This window comes from Pollicipes pollicipes, unplaced genomic scaffold, assembly GCF_011947565.3.
Source record: "Pollicipes pollicipes isolate AB1234 unplaced genomic scaffold, Ppol_2.1 Scaffold_4740;HRSCAF=5597_pilon_pilon_pilon, whole genome shotgun sequence".
Classification (NCBI taxonomy): Eukaryota; Metazoa; Arthropoda; class Thecostraca; order Pollicipedomorpha; family Pollicipedidae; genus Pollicipes; species Pollicipes pollicipes.
Genome location: NW_023596545.1, coordinates 9,775,559 through 9,794,997, shown reverse-complemented (window position 1 = coordinate 9,794,997; position 19,439 = coordinate 9,775,559). Strand labels below are relative to the sequence as shown.

Below are 19,439 nucleotides of genomic sequence, written 5' to 3'. Positions count from 1 at the left end.
ATCCGAACGGCGTCACTGCGCTGAGCACTGCACGCCTTACCCGGGACTGCTGGTGGTGATTCATATCCGAACGGCGGCACTGCGCTGAGCACCGCACGCCTTACCCGGACTGCTGGTGGTAATTCATGTCCGAACGGCGTCACTGCGCTGAGCGCTGCACGCCTTACCCGGGACTGCTGGTGGTAATTCATATCCGAACGGCGTCACTGCGCTGAGCGCTGCACGCCTTACCCGGGACTGCTGGTGGTAATTCATATCCGAACGGCGTCACACTGCGCTGAGCGCTGCACGCCTTACCCAGGACTGCTGGTGGTGATTCATATCCGAACGGCGGCACTGTGCTCAGCGCTGGTTGTCCCCACCGTCGTCCTCATCTGTGATCTCCCTGCGCCGCCGCCGTCTTCATCTCCGATCTCTCCCCGCCATCGTCGTCCTCGTCTCCGATCTATCGCTACCGTCGTCGCCTTCATCTCCGATCCCTTGCTGCCGTCGTCGTCTTCATCTCCGATCTCTCACCGCCGTCGTTGTCCTCATTTCCGATCTCTCGCTGCTGTCGCCGTCTTCATCTCCAAACTCTCGCCGCCGCCGTCGGGTCGCTGCGGGTTGAGTTCTCCGCCGACTCCGACATGACGCCGTCGGCGAACCGGGCCAGCTCCCGGCTGATATTCAGACGAAGTCTGGCCAGGGCGGCGTCAGGCTCCCCTGAGAGCAGTTTGTCGTCCCTGGCGCGTCTTCCAGCGGCCTCCCTGCTGCCCTGGCGCGCCTCCCAGCGGCCTCCCCTACTGCCCTGGCGCGCCTCCCAGCGGCCTCCCTTCTGTCCTGGCGCGTCTCCCAGTGGCATTCCTTCTGCTCTGGCGCGTCTCCCGGCGGCCTCCCTTCTGTCCTGGCGCGCCTCCCAGCGGCCTCCCTGCTACTCTGGCGCGTCTCCCAGTGGCATTCCTTCTGCTCTGGCGCGTCTCCCGGCGGCCTCCCTTCTGTCCTGGCGCGCCTCCCAGCGGCCTCCCTGCTGCCCTGGCGCGTCTCCCAGCGGCCTCCCTACTGCCCTGGCGCGTCTCCCAGCGGCCTCCCTGCTGCCCTGGCGCGTCTCCCAGCGGCCTCCCTACTGTCCTGGCGCGCCTCCCAGCGGCCTCCCTTCTGTCCTGGCGCGTCTCCCAGTGGCGTTCCTTCTGCTCTGGCGCGTCTCCCAACGGTCTTCCTTGTGCCCTGGCGCGTCTCCCAGCGGCCTCCCTGCTACTCTGGCGCGTCTCCCAGCAGCCTCTGTGCTGCGTTTCAGCGTCCGTCGGCTGTGGCGCGGCGTTGCGTGCTTCCTGTGAGTCGTGTTCTCCTTTTTGGTGCAGACCATCTCGATCCGTTTGTCTTCGGTTTGTTTCTCACCTATCTCGCGGCGAATTTTACACGTGTTTCTTCCCACGGATTTCTCTGCTGTGTGTGCCATCCTCGTGCTAGCCTCGTCCGTCAATTGACCCCATCGCATGTTGGACGCGATCGACGCCTGCCCACGACGCCCGGGGTCGGGCCGCCGCCTGCCGGGGACGCCTCTGGACTGTTTGCCCGCTGCCCGCCGGGTGTTACTCGGCGCTGGTAATGCGATCTCGGACGTCGCTGTGGCCGTCGGCCGGCCGTTCCGCGGCTGTTACGGCGAAGTTGGCGGCCGCCGCGCCGGCGCTCGCAGCTCCAGTTAGGCGCAAGTTGGTCCCACCAATCGCCAAGGGTGCGCTGGCGGAAGAGTTCGGTCGCGACGTGTCAGCTGGCTGGAATGCAACTTCACGGAGAACACGGGCGTCAGCTGGCTATGAGACTAATTTGAAAGGCGGCACATGACGCGTAGCTAGTGGTGCTGCTGGCAGGTCGGAAGTTGAGCCATGCACGGCAAATCGACAGGTGAAAAGGTCAGAATTGCTCCTCGTATTTCATAGTTCGGTCAAGGTTTTAACGCGATGTTATGAAGGCGTTGGTATGGTGCTATTCCATGCCCAGAATTCAGCTTTGATATTTTGAGAAGGGCTGAAAGAGCATTGGCAATGTTCGGTTGAGGAGTTTGAGGAGATGAGTAAAATGTATTTGTATGGCATGCAAATCTATACGCACACCTTGATTCAATGCGTCTTTGGCTTTTTCCAGTTTTTATGTGCTCAAATTAAGAACTGTAGCCTCGTGACCTAATGTCATGCGACGTTTTTGACCTGATGATCATTTTCAGTGCATTTAAAGGCACACATTGAGAGCAACAACCTCCCTGTCGAAAAGGCTTACTAAGAATGCTTATGCCTCTTCCGTCTCAAGACCGCCCCACCACATTCTGCATTTTTCTTGAATCTCACGCACGTTATTTAGTTCATTTGTGTCCCAGAAAATGATTTATTCGCATTGTTAATAAAGTAAGCCTGTATTGGTGCGTGTTGTAATTCATAAACTAATCCCTTCAGCTTGGTGCTGTGAGAAGTGCTGACGTCGTGTTAGTCCATGACCCCGAGCCGGACCGTCTCATGACCCACAGTCGTACTGCGTCATGGCTCCATGACCCCGAGTTGGATCGTGCACTGTATCCTTGGCCCCGAGTCGGACCGTCTCACGGCTCCGTGACGCGGGATCGGATTCACCGTGACTCCGTGATTCCGAGTCGGACTGTTTCGTGACTCCATCACGCCTGGTCAGACTGTGCTGCCGTCGCCTCTCCAAGCCTTATTACTGGCGGGTACGGGCCGTGACGTCCCAGCTCAACTTCCCCGCCGCAGCCTCTGCGTGGGAGGGGACGGAGTGCTGGGCTGCAGGTACCGCGGGCGCGGCCCATGTCCCGTCCTGAGGGTCGTACCGCGGCCCATGTCCCGTCCTGAAGTCGTACCGCGGCCCATGTCCCGCCCTGAGGGTCGTACCGTGGCCCATGTCCCGTCCTGAAGGTCGTACCGCGGCCCATGCCCGTCCTGAAGGTCGTACCGCGGCCCATGTCCCGTCCTGAAGGTCGTACCGCGGCCCATGTCCCGTCCTGAAGGTCGTACCGCGGCCCATGCCCGTCCTGAAGGTCGTACCGCGGCCCATGCGCCGTCCTGAAGGTCGTACCGTGGCCCATGCCCCGTCCTGAAGGTCGTACCGCGGCCCATGCCCCGTCCTGAAGGTCGTACCGCGGCCCATGCCCGTCCTGAAGGTCGTACCGCGGCCCATGCGCCGTCCTGAAAGTCATACCGCGGCCCATGTCCCGTCCTGAAGGTCGCACCGCGGCCCATGCCCCGTCCTGAAGGTCGTACCGTGGCCCATGCCCCGTCCTGAAGGTCGTACCGCGGCCCATGCCCCGTCCTGAAGGTCGTACCGGCACGGGCCCGCGCCGCCTGCCGCGCCTCCGGCCACGCCGCCGCCGCGCCGCCGCCGCGCCGCCCGGCCGACGCAGCCCGACGCAGCCGGGGAGGTGATAAGATCAGCGCTTCCCCGGGGGATCCTCCGATAATGCGGCGCAAAGCACGCTGCAGATGGACTCCCGGCTGAACTCGGCCCTGAGATTAACAGGGAATATGGCTTATGGAGCGAAGGCTTAGCGGGGCATTGACCTTGTTTGAGGGGATTTCACGGGCGGCGTAAACCGATGGGTACTCATGGAATGGGCAACAGGTTGGGCTGAGTGCAGACGGGAAAACTACCGGTAAGGTAAGGTAAGGCGTTTACGAAATGTTGGTTAGATACATCAAGGAAAACTACTCAACGTTAGTGGTTGTGCCAAATAGCTCTATTTACACCACCTTTGCAGTTATACACTCAAATGCGGAAGTTTGGCATAGACTTCTCAAAATTATCAAGAATATAGCACACAAGTGTTTAAAGACAAATGCGAACGGGGAGGCACGACTGATCAGGAATGGGTAGCGGGAGGCTATGGACACGGACCGATGGGCAGCGGGTGGATTGGGTCAGGAGAATCTTACCAATGAATGTCTCTTAGCCTGTTGGCCTTCCCTGGCATATGATCCCATCTCATTTCCCCACGCTATTCATGGGATCGGGTGTAATAACAGGCGCCGGCCCGGTGTGCGGCCCTCCGTGCTGATGCAATGCAGATGGTAATGCAGATACGGTGCTCAGACAGTCGATGCTGCGTCTATTGTGCCTTATCTGTCCGGATATCGGGTGTCCTGTTCTCTCCGGCCGTCTTGTCTCCTGTTCTCTCCGAGCGTCTTGTCTCCTGTTCTCTCTGGATATCTTGTCTCTTGTCCTTTCCGAGAGTTTTGTCTCCTGTTCTCTCCGAGCGTATTGTGTCCTGTTCTCTCTGGGCGTCTTTGTCTCCTGTTCTCTCCGAGCGTCTTGTCTCCTGTTCTCTCCGGATGTCTTGTCTCCTATCCTCTCCAGGAGATTTGTCTCCTGCTCTCTCCGGACGTCTTGTCTCCTGTTCACCCCGGCCGTCTTGTCTCCTGTTCTCTCCGAACGTCTTGTCTCCCGTTCTCTCCGGATGTCTTGTCCCCTATCCTCTCCGGGAGATTTGTCTCCTGTTCCTTGTCTCTTGTTCTCTCGGGCGTCTTGTCTCTTGTTCTCTGCGGGCGTCGTGTCTCCATCCAGTTCCCAGCGGCGCTGCGTCAAGCTGTGTACCGGCAAGCCACGGACTTGCTTTGGCACCTGCATGACAGTCTGACCTTTGGCCCGGCGTCTGACCCCGCCCTGACCTTTAGCACGGGCAGTGAAGGTCGACAGATACGCGATCTTGGTGACTTGTGCGGCGGACGGTAGCGCAGGCTGAGCCGGCCGGCGCCGCCGACATCGGCAGCGACCCCGGGCCGGTCTTCCGAATGTCGGCGCTCTATTGAGCGGGCTGACGCGGCCGTTTTGGTCCGCGCCGCGGGGCTTTTGAGAGCCCTCTCGAGACGGACAGCAGTTGAAATGGTCTGGGCCGCTTTTGTGCGGCGCGTGCGGGCTGGACGTTTTGGGACGATTTGTCCACGGCGGTGCCGTGATGAGACACTACGGGGCCAAAGACATGCTCTCAGGCCCGGTGTCAATCAGCTGTAATGTTCGTCGTCAGCGGCCCGCCGCATTCGCAGCCAAATGGCTTCAGTGTTACGGTACCTCCAGAAAACTGTTATTTCAGTGCACGATCTCGGGTCTGGCGAATATTCGGTGGCGGTGGTTTATTCTACATAGTACCACTCGGCCAAGCTTTTCCAGCAAGCTACACTTAAGCAGTCACTTTGGTGCCATTTGTAGTAATATGCCTGGAGACAAAGCCCCGTGGGTTCTCGCAGAATTGCTCGAAGTAGTGTATCCCAGCGATGGATCAAAACCCGGCGCGCCGCTGACTTCCGCGTGGCGACCAGCCGAGCCGGGCAGCCGCTCTGCTCGCTCCGGCGTCAGCCGGCCAGCTCGGACCTGCCGTCGCTGACGCTGACTTGACTCGGGCCGCCCGCGGCTCCACCGCCGGCGGCCGGGGAGCCGGTCCGGGCCCGGCCGGCGGCCGCGACGAATGAATATGAATGGGGCCGGCGGGGAACGGCGGCTGGTAGAGCGCTGATCTGCCGCTCGGCCACCGGGCAGCCGCTGCAAACAGCGCCGCGGCCGCGGCCGCCCAGTTGCGATCAATGGCGCGGCCTGGCGCCGAGCCGGCCCCCGCGACAGGGTCTGTGTCCCACGACAGGGTCTGTGTCCCGCGGCAGGGTCTGTGTCCCGCGACAAGGTCTGTGTCCCGCGGGAGGGGTCTGTGTCCCGCGCCGGGGTCTGTGTCCCGCGACAGGGGCCTGTGTCCCGCGACAGGGGTTTGTGTCCCGTGACAGGGTCTGTGTCCCACGCGACAGGGTCTGTGTCCCGCGGCAGGGTCTGTGTCCCGCGCCAGAGGTCTGTGTCCTGCGACAGGGGTTTGTGTCCCGTGACAGGGTCTGTGTCCCGCGGCAGGGTCTGTGTCCCGCGACAGGGGCCTGTGTCCCGCGACAGGGGTTTGTGTCTCGTGACAGGGTCTGTGTCCCGCGACAGAGTCTGTCCCGTGGTGGAGATGTGTCCCGGGATAAGGGCTACTCCGCGGCGGGGGTCTGTATCCCGCGACAGGGGCCTGTGTGCTGCGGCAGGGACCTGTGTCCCGCGGCAGGAGTCTTCGTCCCTCAACAAGGGTGTGTGACCCTCGGTACGGGTCTGAAGTTCCCGGTAGGAGTATATGTATCGGGGTACTGGTTGCGACTTTGTTAAGTGATCAGCACAGGCAGAGCGCCAGTACTGAACTGACAGACAGATGGTCTAGGTCTTGAATCCCGTCGGGATTTCGGGACGGTGTTCAGGTACGAGTGCGGTAGTCTAGCGCGCTGAGAGAACTGCCGATCGCGGTCGAAGGGCATTGTCTTACAGTTCCCAGGATCTGAAACCGAACTGGGCAAGTACCGGCACTACTCTGGGTACGCGTGGACGTGCTCCGCGACCCTGGAATGAAGCTTTGCTAACCGGTCACGTCTGGTTGAAGTGGTGCAGTTTGATCTCGGGCACAACTGCGTCAGTTTCTGTTTGTGGTCAGGCCGCCCTCAGGTCAGGTACCCTCGCTGGGTTGCCCTCTGAGCCTGTTCCATTATATTTGCTTTGGATGGGCCGCGCCAGGCAGGTGAGCACCCCGTGTTTTGTTGGGCCGCCCCACGTGATTGATTCTGACAGCGTTCGCAGCTCGCTAATAGAGTCCGGATTGCGTTACTTATACCGCGTGCTGTAGTCGTTGCGCCAGCAGCCGCCGAGCCCTGGCCTCGATAAGGTCATGGTCGGTCCCGGCCTGCTGCCAGGTCTTGATCGCCCGGTCTGCTGCCAGGCCTTGATCGCCCCGGTCTGTTGTTAGACCCCGGTCAGCCCTGGTCTGCTGCCAGGCCCTGGTCATTACCTGATCTGGTGTCAGACCCCGGCCATGACCTGATCTGCTGCCATGCCTGGTCGGTCCTGGCCTGCTGCCAGGCCTTGATCGCCCCGGTCTGCTGCCAGGCCTTGATCGCCCCGGTCTGCTGTTAGACCCTGGTCAGCCCTGGTCCGCTGCCAGGCCGTGGTCTGCTGCCAGGCACTGGTCATGACCTGATCTGCTACCAGGCCGTGGTCATGACCTGATCTGGTCTCGGACCCCGGCCAGGACCTGCACTGCTGCCAGGGTCTGGTCGTGACCTGCACTGTGCATGGTCTGGTTCATCGGTTGGCTCATGATCCGCTGATTCAGAAGCGAAGCACTTTTTCGCGATTCCATGCAAACGTGTCGCGGGTGTGTATGTCCTATGGCGTACCTCATTCGCCCTTGGTCCGACCTGCCTTCTGTTTCACAGTCTGTGCATTGTCGTCACACCTCTCCTTCCCTGGATGAATTGTAATTCATTTTAGCATCGAACACTGGACTTTGTGCCATTAAAGTCTCAACTATCCGAGCATTTGACACTTCTTCCATGTGAACGACCTGTCCCCGCCCCCCCCCCCCCTCCCCTCCTACCGTTCTTCCCATCTCATGGCTAATTCTCTCCAGGTAGCGCGCCGAATTTGGCGACTGGTGCTACAGTTCTGACATGTCCTGAAAAACTGCGCTGCTTTTCATGGCAGGGGCGGCTGCAGACGTGATTTATGCGGGACATGACAGGGCGTGGTATTCTCGGAGGCATGCATTAGCAAATTACGTCCTGCTGTTAATATCCGATGTTTGACTGTGCGAGGGCGTCATACCAGCAGATAGCTTATAAATAGCCGCTCGTCGTGTCTGGCGTGGACGAGATTGCCACTGGCGGATGCAGAGGGTTTGTAGGAGGCTAATGCCATGGTGGATTGATGTCGGTTGCGATGTTTGTGTGTGTTGTGGTTACCCTTCTGACGGTTTGTAGGGTTTGTAGGAGGCTAATGCCATGATGGATCGATGTCAGTTGCGATGTTTGTGTGTGTTGTGGTTACCCTTCTGACGGTTTGTAGGGTTTGTAGGAGGCTAATGCCATGGTGGATCGATGTCGGTTTCTATGTTTATTGTTTTTGTTGTGGTTACCCCTCTGACGGTTGTCATTATATTGCTACCCATGCAGTCAATACGCAACGGACACACAGCACAGATACGGATGAAGGTGGTGACGGGACTCGCAGTTTCGAAGCGTCCAGTGTGGCGGAGACGGAGGCATAAAGTCATCGGGCTGTTGCCCGGTAATACGTGAGGACGAAAAGCGGGGACTACGTTATGTAATTGATGATGATTATCAACGTTGCACCAGACATGCTTGTATTCTCGCTGTTGTCGTATATTCTACATCGGCTGGTCAGCATCGTCCTCCTGCCCCGCGCCGCGGCAACCTCGATGAGCAGCTGACTAAATGGAACGGTTGTGACAGGCGTGATTTCAAAGCATTTCAAAAGCGAGACATTATGCCACTCCAAACTCTTGTGATTTGCTCAGTATAAATACGCGCGTGCGTCAGCTGGTGCAACAGACGGTACACTCATTACATTTCTCAATAAGGCGCCAACTACTCGGTATTGCCATGGTGATACGGGCCCATGCGGGTAGATGTTTGACGCGTGGGCGTGCCTCAACAGCCTGACGCAGCAGTCGACGGGTAGAGGTGTGGCGCGTGGGCGTGCCTCAGCAGCCTGACGCAGTAGTCGAGGGGCAGAGGTGTGACGCGTGGACGTGCCTCAGCAGCCTGACGCAGCAGTCGAGGGGTAGAGGTGTGGCGCGTGGGCGTGCCTCAGCAGCCTGACGCAGCAGTCGAGGGGTAGAGGTGTGACACATGGACGTGCCTCGGCAGCAGTCGAGGGGTAGAGGTGTGGCGCGTGGGCGTGCTTCGGCAGCCTGACGCAGCAGTCGAGGGGTAGAGGTGTGACACATGGACGTGCCTCGGCAGCAGTCAAGGGGTCGATGTGTGATACGTGGGCGTACCTCGGCAGCCTGACGCAGCAGACGGTGGCGCTGAAGGAGATCCGTCTGCAGGAGGAGGAGGGTGCCCCCTTCACCGCCATCCGCGAGGCCAGCCTGCTCAAGGAGCTGAAGCACGCCAACATTGTCATCCTCCACGACATCATCCACGCCCGCAATGCTCTCACCTTCGTCTTCGAATACGTGGTGAGTGGCCGGCGAGGATGCAGGTCCCGGGGAAGGGGACAGGGAACGGGAACGTGCGGGCTCCTGGGCTCTGGGCCCGGGTACCATGAGACAGCGATGACCCTACCGGTTAGCACGGGCACCAAATATCCAGGGCAGTCAGTGCGCCCTAAAGCTCAAATCATCATCGCTCCCGGTTATCATGGCTGCACTTTGTGAGAGCAATCATCCGGCTGGGCCATGCATTGCAGGTTATAGCTCACTGTTGCGTGGGATATCGTTGCAACTTGCCAAACGCAAGGTTTTGGTTGATTCCGTCTTGAGGTGTGGGGCCCATTCCGTTGCAGTGCTGCTGCTTGGTTATGGGCCTCGCTCGGACCCCCCGGTTGCCGCTATGATGATGGTCATCTTGCAGTTCAATACGTCTTCTTGACGGTAGCCTCGACCGTTCCCAGGCGGTTTGAAGCCGCAGCCAGTGCTGTTTGTACATACACGATGCTTGCAAACATCGTCCTACTTGATTAACCCTACCAGTGCCCTGGAACTGCGGTGCCACGCCCCTCCGCTGTGATCTCGTGACTCGTGGCCCCGACCGCTACCGGCCGTGTCCCTGCTGTCTCCACCTGGGATGTCCCATCGCTTCCCCTGCAACGCCGTGTCTTATGCCTGCCCCTGCTATCGCCCAGCGCACCGCAGCCGTGCCCCTGCCGCCCCCTGACCCGCCGCAGCCCCTGTCCCGCGGCAGCCGTGCCCCCGCCGCCCCTGCCCCGCCTCAACCATGCCCCTGTCACCCTTTGCCTCTCCGCAGCCGTGCCCCTGTCACCCTCTGCCCCGCCGCAACCATGCCCCTGCCGCCCCTGCCCCGCCGCAACCATGCCCCTGCCGCCCCTGCCCCGCCGCCGCCGTGCCCCTGCCGTCCCTGCCCCGTTGCACCCCTGACAGCTGCCGGCTGGGCAGCACACGGACCTGTCGCAGTACCTGGAACAGCACCCGGGCGGCCTGCACGGCCGCAACGTGCAGCTGTTCATGTACCAGCTGCTGCGCGGCCTCAGCTACTGCCACGCCCGGCGCATCCTGCACCGCGACGTCAAGCCGCAGAACCTGCTCATCTCGCAGATCGGCGAGCTTAAGCTGGCTGACTTCGGTGAGAGCGGGCTGACGCCCGTACGCCGGGGCGTGGTCTGCGGCGTCGCGGGGTCTCAGGGGCGGACGGGTGGCCAGGCTCGGCGGCGAGGCGCTGTCTCCAGGGCAGCCGGAGACTCGTCAGGGAGGAGGTGGTTCCCCCAGGGGAGCTGGAGGGGCTATCAGAGGCACAGCCGTTTTCAGACGCGGTGGTGTGGCGGTTCAGCGGCTGAATGATGAATACAGTATTGATTAATGGAACAGTGCAGCATTGCAAAGATGAATGCAACCACGCAGCATTGCAACAGCTGTTAAATTGGTTTTAAAATGGTATGTATTACCTTAAATGCGCTTCGGTAAGTCACGGTTAGTATGTCATCCGTCAGAACCATCTGCGCTGTAGTATGACTTAAGATGGGAAAGGTAAAACAATGTTACAGTGTCTTGATGCCCTTCTTCATTTGCCTGTTGGCCTACTTAACACAGGCAGGATTGGCCATCAGCATTTGTGCACTTTTAGACAATGTGTGCTGTCTGTCTGCTGAGTACGCTGTTTCGTCTGCCTTTGTGGGAGGCTGCGTTAGAATATAGCTCACATCCAAGCTTCGGGTAATAGCCGGCTTGTTAACAATCATAATAGTAATTGCCTGTAAAAAAATCAGTCGTATTTTACAGCATAAATGAGCTAGAGCTTATATATATGGTGCCGGTAGTGTAGTGGTTGACGCGTCTGCGTTAACCACTGCGCGTCTGGGAAACCAGAGGTACGGGGTTCGATTCCCCGCGGCGCCCGCCCTTCCTGCCAGGGTGAGAGACAGGCGACGCCATATAGCCCCAGCAGCTGAGTGCGTCGTAAACCCCCAATGACATGACACTCACCAGAGCTAGAGCTTATAGCGCCATTGAGGTGGAGCGACGTTGCCATGGCAACGGGTCAGCGCGGCTGACAGTCGCCGCGTATTGTGTGAACTCTCCCCAGACGAACTGCTGGCACGGCCCCGGATCCAGCGTCGCTGCTGCTGGCCGCCGCTCGCGCTCACCGTACTCGTTGTATATGTGCGGACGGTTACGGCGTCGTCGCCGCAGGCCGCACGAGAGCCCGTGCCGCCCAGGCTGACGCTCCTAGTGTTCTGCGGTGGGGACGATGAGGCGTCGAGGAACGGCGGGACATGGCTGGGGAGGGGAGGGGGCGGAGCAGAGTGGGGGAGGAGGCTGGCGGACCGATGGAGATGGGAGTTGGACATGTGCAGGTGATGGCATCGTTTGGATCGGCCCGGTAACTCGTCACACATTACTTCTAGCTGACACACACGTGACCCACTGGGTTAATGACACGCTGTTTCCGTTGTCAGGTTTGGCACGGGCCAAATCGGTGCCGAGCCACACGTACTCTCACGAAGTGGTGACGCTGTGGTACCGGCCGCCGGACGTCCTGCTCGGCTCCACAGGTGAGCCAGCGGTGGCCGCGTCACCCCCTCTGACCTCACACGGCCCGGACCGCCGGATGGGAGGTGAGGTGGTGGGGTGTTGACCCTTCCAGTGCCCTGTTCTGCCAGACTGCACCACCTCGTTGGGCATGTGGGGTGGGACGTTGACCCCACCGGTGCCCTGTTCCACCACACTACACCACTTCGCTGGACATGTGGGGTGGGATGTTGACCCTTCCTCTGCCCTCCTCCGCCAGACTACACCACCTCGCTGGACATGTGGGGCGTCGGCTGCATCTTCCTCGAGATGATCTCGGGCGTGCCGTGCTTCCCGGGCGTGCGCGACGTGGCCGACCAGCTGGACAAGATCTTCCGCGTGACGGGCACGCCGGACCCGCGCTCGTGGCCGGCGCTGCTCTCGCTGCCGCACTACCGGCCGGAGCGGCTGGCGCAGCACCGGCCGCGCCGGCTCGGCGCCGCCTTCCCCCGGCTGGCCGAGCTGAGTCACGCAGAGCCGCTGGCCGCCCGCCTCCTGCACGTGAGTCCATCGCGGGTGAGGGGCTCTCGAAGGGGAAGGGGCCGGCCGCAGTCCGGACATGGTCGCGTTCTGGTTCGCTTGTGTGAGCTGTGATGCATCCGATATTTGCGGTCGGTGTGGTGAGATCGTAGAGGCGAGGACGTTTCTCGTATGTTTTGTTTCAAAACGTGCTTTCTGGACCACGTATGCGATGTTTTTGCTCACCACTTCATGACGAGTTGTCCGGTATTTATCCTCGCCCGCAATCTGCTGTACCGAGTTGACCGGTATTTATCCTCGCCCGCAATCTGCTGTGCCGAGTTTTCCGGTATTTATCCTCGCCCGCAATCTGCTGTACCGAGTTATCCGGTATTTATCCTTGCCCGCAATCTGCTGTACCGAGTTGTCCGGTATTTATCGTCGCCCGCAATCTGCCGTACCGAGTTGTCCGGTATTTATCCTCGCCCGCAATGTGCCGTACCGATTTGCTTTGCCGTGAATGCGTGTCGCCCTGCGTCCCGATCTGAGTGCGTCTGACGCCGGCCGACGCCCCACCGACAGCTGGCGCCGGAGCAGCGCATCACCGCCGAAGAGGCGCTGGGGCACGCCTACCTGGCCGATCTGCCGGCGGCGCTGGCCGCCCTGCACCCCTCGCAGAGCGTCTTCAGCGTGCCTGGCGTGCGACTGCACAGCGAGGCGACTCAGTTCGCGCCGGTCGTGCTCAGGGTGGCGCACGAGCGACGCCGTAGGCATTAGTACGCCGCTGGCCGCCAGGGGCGCGGAGGGCGCCGACGCGCCACCCGCCGGCCCCGTTCAGTCTAGTCACGGGCGGGGACGAGTGTGATGTTCCGTAGCGACGGTGGACCGTCATAGAGCAGTCTGCTTGTTCCGGCCAAAGAAACTGCCTGTGATGGCGATTTTCTAGTCAGCTGTTGCGATGACGGTGAGGAGCAAGGTCGTGTTGTGTGGCGCGGGGCTGTCGCTGACCGGACGCTGCCATACCGGCGGAAAGCGGCGGTACGCGCGGCAGGAGGACACTGTGTGCTGTCCATTTGTGCACTCCTTCCAGCCGAGCGCCTCGGGGTTGACTGCTCTGTCTTTTGGGGATGACCCCCAGGACCAAAGACAACCTTCGGCGACCCTTTTTCTCTTTCTCCTGTGTGCTGTCGATTTTGTGTTAGTGGCATTCGCGAGGCTCGTCGTGTTCTCAGTGTCTTGCAATGTCCCAGATCTCCGGTTTTGATACAGCGTCCCGCTCAGTAGTCGGTCGGGCGCGCCGCCCCGCTTCATCCCGCCGTGCCACGCTAGTCGTTCGATCTCTGCGATGTGAAAGCCTGCCGCGCCGAACGGTGCGGTGTTGAGTTTCGACATTTTAGCCTGCCGCATGCGTGCCAACGCGCAGGCCAGCGCTTGCCCGACGTGCGCAGCCGAGGCGGAGACGGCTAACTCTGCTCGGCTTGTAGCGCGTCTTGGTTTACAGGGTACCGTGCGTTCTCATCCCCAGTTCTAGTGCGGAGCACCCATGGTGAGGCCTCCTTTTGGCGCGACCCGACATGCCACAGGTTGGCAATACTGACCAACGATGCGTGGCCGGTCTGAGCGACATCGAAGCGCTCCGGTCAGTGTCGGTTCCGGACTCGGTCCGATAGATGTCTCTAGTGCCGGACCGACTGCCGCTTGTGGGTATGTGAGTGCGGTCCACTTGTCATCGCGAATGTCGAGCTGGACAGGTTGGTGAGAATGTTGAGCACGCTAGCATGACGTCATTGCGCTTTATGCACTTTGGGCTTAGGCTGGTTTTCGAAATAGAATCTTCAGCGCATACTTGGTTTTAACTTACCGTTGCGATGTGTTCAACGTACCGTTGCGTGTTCGGGCGTGCATTGCGGGTGTCGTCCTGCTAGTGGAGTCTCGGCGCGGATGTAACCTAATTTATCATGCTTGATCCTAATCAGGTCTTGCGTACTGGGGCCTGCGCGAACCGGCCTTCGTGGCTGCTGGGTCGAGGGTGGGCTGGGCGGGGTTGCGAACAAGCGCCAATGACCTGACCCAGACCGCACTGTCAGCTAGCCGCTTCGAAGTGTTCAACCCGGCTGCTGCGGACATTTTCATTTATTTCGAGACATCGGGCGTGTTTGAGAGCAAAAACGGTTTGTGGTCGATCCCGAAAACCGTGGCGAGTAAGGCAGGCAACATGACAACAGGAGGCCACTGAGCGTGCAAGGATGATACCTAACGTGGGCTGCGCATCGCCATTTAACTTAAACTGTTGGCTCGATGGGGACAGGGCACTACCTTTTCAAGCGGGCCTGACACGAGCCTCGAAGCATGTGGCTGCTCAGGCGGGCCGGGGTCGGAATATGCCACGTACTGCACTCAGCAAGGAGGCAGGGCGAGTGACCAGCTTAGTGAACCGCTCGTCATTTGTAAAGAGCGCATCGCACAGTCATCGGTGCGCTTGGCTGTGGTGATGCATCGAGAAATGCGGACATGCATGAAAGGATCCTTTGGACTATTTGAAGTGGCCCAACAACGACGGGTCCTTCGGCTTGTGCGTCACATATCCTCGCGCAAATAGGTTGACTCCCGCGAAATGTTTTAATGCGACGGCGCCAGCAGCGGTGCGCACTCTTTCACTGGCATTCGGGGGGAGCAGATGGCAGGGCCTGTCGGAACGCTATCTGTGTTGGTTTTCGAGGCGGTGGAAGCTTGTTTCAAGGCGATCCGGGAAAAGGACTTCATGATAGATATCAGCGACGGCCACCGGCTGCTGTACGATCTGGTCACCGCCGTCCCGCGAGGAGCTGTTCGGTGTCGCAGCGCCCGTTCCCATCCCCTCCCTGTCCCTTTCACGACAGTCAGCCGAACCAAGATGTCATGCCCCCTCCCCCCGTCAAGATAACTTCGGCCAGGTAGTTATGACACCCTTATCACGATTCATTTGCACCCATGACCAACGAGGCGCTTAAATAAAAAGAAACCACTAAATGAATGAGATGATGTTTCTTTGCGCCAGGACGCACTGCGAGCCACGGGATTCCCACTACCAAAGGAAGGCGTCGTCGACGTCTCCCCGTCTCCCTGTCGGGTGCACCGGCTGGAATTCCCACGGCAATGACATCAGCTGTACAACAGAAAGGCAGCGCGTCCCACATAATTCGCCTACCCCGTGTGTGTGGAATGGGCTCGTCCAGGCATTCATGACGTCAGCGGCTGACTTAAGCAGCCAATGAGCGAGCCCTCGTTGCTTTTCATTGCTGGGAAAAACAGTGACTGGACCGCGCGTGGTACTGAGCACGGGGCTGCTGAGTCGCGAATCTCGCACAGCCCCGTTCATTTGCAAACCCTGTACTTCTCGCGCGGGACGGGCGGACGCCTGCGCGGTTACGGAGTGTTGATCCGATTGAGTCTCTGGTGGCTGCTCCATTGTTAGGAAGTTCCTGCTTATCTGGGGCGTCTGGAAACACTGGAAAAAACGTGGGTAAGTCGAAGCCCTGCATTGTATGAATGTATCTTAAGACACACTAACGCTGGTTAGCGCACGTGCCCAGTTTCCGAAGACCCTTGCTAATCTGGCAACCTTTATGATACGATTTGTAAATGTCGCTAATACGACAAGCGTTCGACCGTTGTTATCAATCTGAGGGAAAGCAATATGCAACTGCTGACGGGATCCACAGGGGAAATAATTTGACAGCTGAACGTGCTATATCTGCCAGGACGTCTGGAACGCGCCGATGCACTGGTGCGGCCTGTTCCGCATGGCGGTCGTGTTGCGGAACAGTATGGCGTCAAATTAGATCTCAGAGGGTATGGTGCAGCAGTCATTGACGGATCCAGAGTTCCGTCAAGGGAGAGACCGCACTTAATTGCGGTGTTCCCTCCACCTCAGCGTCCCCCTCCAAGCGCGGTCAATTTTTCTAAACGGGCTAGGGTATTGGTGGTGCGGAACATGCACCTGCTATTAATACGACCACCACATGCATGTTCCTCATTAAATTTGTGCCTACGGTGCGCGTAAATTTCCGTTGAACTGATGCATGTCATACCATGTAACCTGGTTTAATTTCATAAGGGAGTTTTCATCAGCATATAAATTGAATGCAGGGAAACGAAAGACGTTGGGCAGATATGTTTGTGTCTCGGCAAATACGTGTACCTACTATGTCTAGCCCTCCACGCGCTCATGAGATGTTTCCTGATAAAAATCTAAAAATTAAGTGGCCGAAATCAGAACTCTCTCCCAGGGAGAGAGGTGGGGGGGGGGGGGGAGGTGCAAGGGAGGGGATGTGTTTGTCTTAATATTTGGTGCTTTCAAGGGCTGGACGTTTTGACATGTTAGGAACTGCTCCATTCGGAACCACTGCACTCCTGAGCTATGCGTTTTGAGATGACTGGTCGGCAGATCGGTGTGATCGTGCAGTCTAAGCCAACTCATGTACATGTATGCTGGGATATTTGTGTGGGCTTAGGGAAGAGATCTCTGAAATACGTATCACAGGTTTGGTGCGACTCAAATTTATTTACTTTCTGTCTCACAAACATAAGGCGCGGAGGAACGCAGAATGTCAAACTTAGCTGGCTATCCGGAGGGAATGCAATAGTGCAGCTAGTGGGTGTAAGCTATGACGCCAAAGTAACTACGCTCTACCTGACTGGTACAGTGGGGACAAAGACCAGTAACCATCAGCCGGTAAGACCCGGGCCCCCTAACAACTTGCGTGGCATGCTCACAGCGAGAACCCTTCCCTTCGCGGCCAAGCTGGATTGCACGAGGCCTGACATAACAGCACTGCACCGGTGTGGTGAGAAAGTGGGCCTCGTTGCCTGCTGTGCATTCCCCTCCAAAAAGGTATTCATCGTTTGCACATTAGCCGGTCGCACCACGGCCTTTTACCGAGGCAGCCGGAGCTATCTTGATCGGGTCGGGGTGACGTAACTTTGCTTCGTGCCCCGATGGGTCGCTGCATTTGGCTCGCCGCGCGGCGTCGGGCGGGATCATCGGCGCGACCGTTATGATAGGTGTTGCGATGTGTCGAAACTGTGCTCTCCTCTCGAACCATGAATGGCTTTCATTTACGTGTTATGTGTATTGAATGGCGCCGTTGCCAATAAATAATCCTTCAAATGGAAATACATGGAGAACACAGTGAAATTACATTTTTACCTCTCCAAGTGACAAAAAGGTTTTCATTTGTAGGACAGTATCGTTTTCTGTTAAGGAAGCGAATCATTGTTTCTTGCCAGTCTATCATATGTGCGCAATAGCTTAATAAGCATATTGAATATTTTTAACCATAGCACATATTGACTGATCAAAATCTGGGAGATAGCGGTGTAGATTCAACACCTCGACCGGAAGATCCACCCTATCACACCTCACGCGATTATTTCTACAATATCGAGGAGTGGGTGGGGCCAGGAGTCGCGAGCGTTCAGTCAAACAAGAGGCGCACTTCTTGGAAGTTAGCTCTGCGGGCGTGTTCACGATGGAGAGGAAGGTTGCCTTCTCCCTGATAGTCTTCCTCAATCGGATAGCCCCATCTGTCCGTTCTGTTCGCCCTGAATGTGGTCGACGGAGCGGGTTTTAGCTGAGCCGCAAACCAGTCTGGGGAAACGCGTGAACCGAGGTCATGCAAGGCTTAAGGTCGGGGACCGACCCACTCACGCCAGGGCTGTCCCCATGCCGGCGACGCACCGGTGTCAGTGGGAGCTGCAGGGCGTAACTGTGTCAGACAAGCCGCCGCTGCAGCCTGCAGTACCATGTAATAGCCGACCCCGCCGTAGGAGCTGCCCTAAAATAAAAGGTGTTGTTTTGGTTGCACTCCTAGACTTTTTAAAATAGTGACCAAAATGCGTAGGGGTCGGGTATGTCATTTGTACCCGAGAAGGTCCAACGAAGCAGTCGGGTGCAGTCGCACCCTAGGGGGACCTCGGTTCCCGGGCTTCTTTCCCCTGTAAACACGGTCATTTCGGTGCCGTTACGTTCGATCAGAAGGCCTGAAGGCTCATGTCCGATTAGGACGCCTTTGTCACAGTCAAAAGATGCGCCACAAACCCCGGGCAGAGTGTCACCTAAGATAAGCCCAGGTGAATGAGCGACGCTAAACCCAGACGTAAACGGGCCACCGAGACCCAGGTCATGCCTTTGGGTAGCTCACAAAATTTATGCACGGTTGCAGACGTCACCGTAAAATTCCGCGACCTTCACATACTTCCCATAATAGAACCAGCAATCTGGGCCTCAACTTTTACTGTTCACTTAGTTATAATTTTGTATCCCATTGTTAGCTAAGCGGCTTAGAGGGCTCTGGGCGACCTGTCCAGCCTCAGTGTGCACCTAAAAAGAGCGAAAAGAACCCTATCCCTTCAGTCTGGAGGCGGTACTGAGGTTGTGAAAGTTCGCTAGCCTGTTCGCGAGGACGTGGTTCCTGAAGTTATCCCAAAACATGAACTCCGGAGGCGACAGGTCGGTCGGTTGCGAAGTCGAATGCCGGCTATGCCAATGAGCATATCAGCCAAATGATTCTCGACCAAATCCAGTGAAGCCCGTGCCCTGTTCGGTGATGCCTCGTCCGATCAACACCGTGAAATGACCCTGGGGCCGCCCAGAGGGGAATCAGAGCGGTGGCTGAAGTTACTCTAGGGCCGCCCAGAGGGGAATCAGAGCGGTAGCTGAAGTTACCCTGAGGCCGCCCGGAGGGGAATCAGAGCGGTGGCTGAAGTTACCCTAGGGCCGCCCAGAGGGGAATCAGAGCGGTAGCTGAAGTTACCCTGGGGCCGCCCAGAGGGGAATCAGAGCGGTGGCTGAAGTTACCCTGGGGCCGCCCGGAGGGGAATCAGAGCGGTGGCTGAAGTTACCCTGGGGCCGCCCGGAGGGGAATCAGAGCGGTGGCTGAAGTTACCCTGGGGCCGCCCAGAGGGGAATCAGAGCGGTGGCTGAAGTTACCCTGGGGCCGCCCAGAGGGGAATCAGAGCGGTAGCTGAAGTTACCCTGAGGCCGCCCGGAGGGGAATCAGAGCGGTAGCTGAAGTTACCCTGGGGCCGCCCGGAGGGGAATCAGGGCGGTAGCTGAAGTTACCCTGAGGCCGCCCGGAGGGGAATCAGAGCGGTAGCTGAAGTTACCCTGAGGCCACCCGGAGGGGAATCAGAGCGGTGGCTGAAGCTACCCTGAGGCCGCCCGGAGGGGAATCAGGGCGGTAGCTGAAGTCACCCTGAGGCCGCCCGGAGGGGAATCAGGGCGGTAGCTGAAGTTACCCTGAGGCCGCCCGGAGGGGAATCAGAGCGGTAGCTGAAGTTACCCTGAGGCCGCTCGGAGGGGAATCAGAGTGGTGGCTGAAGTTACCCTAAGCCCGCCCAGAGGGGAATCAGGGCGGTAGCT

General features: G+C 58.7%; 2 protein-coding genes across 3 annotated transcripts in view; both read left to right on the top strand.

The window, feature by feature from the left end:
- Positions 1–13,882, top strand: part of LOC119099117 (cyclin-dependent kinase 14) — a 60,758-nt gene extending 46,876 nt beyond the window's left edge. For both annotated transcript variants that reach the window (XM_037222200.1, XM_037222199.1), the window contains 5 exons: positions 8,839–9,013; positions 9,950–10,136; positions 11,467–11,562; positions 11,799–12,079; positions 12,620–13,882. In XM_037222200.1, the coding sequence (XP_037078095.1) occupies positions 8,839–9,013; positions 9,950–10,136; positions 11,467–11,562; positions 11,799–12,079; positions 12,620–12,814 (934 nt within the window). In that variant the 3' untranslated portion in view covers positions 12,815–13,882. The remainder of the gene's footprint in view (positions 1–8,838; positions 9,014–9,949; positions 10,137–11,466; positions 11,563–11,798; positions 12,080–12,619) is intronic.
- A 1,462-nt stretch (positions 13,883–15,344) lies between these two features.
- LOC119099017 (5'-nucleotidase-like) overlaps positions 15,345–19,439 on the top strand; it is a 31,028-nt gene continuing 26,933 nt past the window's right edge. The window contains 1 exon segment of the mRNA XM_037222064.1: positions 15,345–15,539. The gene's annotated coding sequence lies outside the window, so the exon portion shown is untranslated.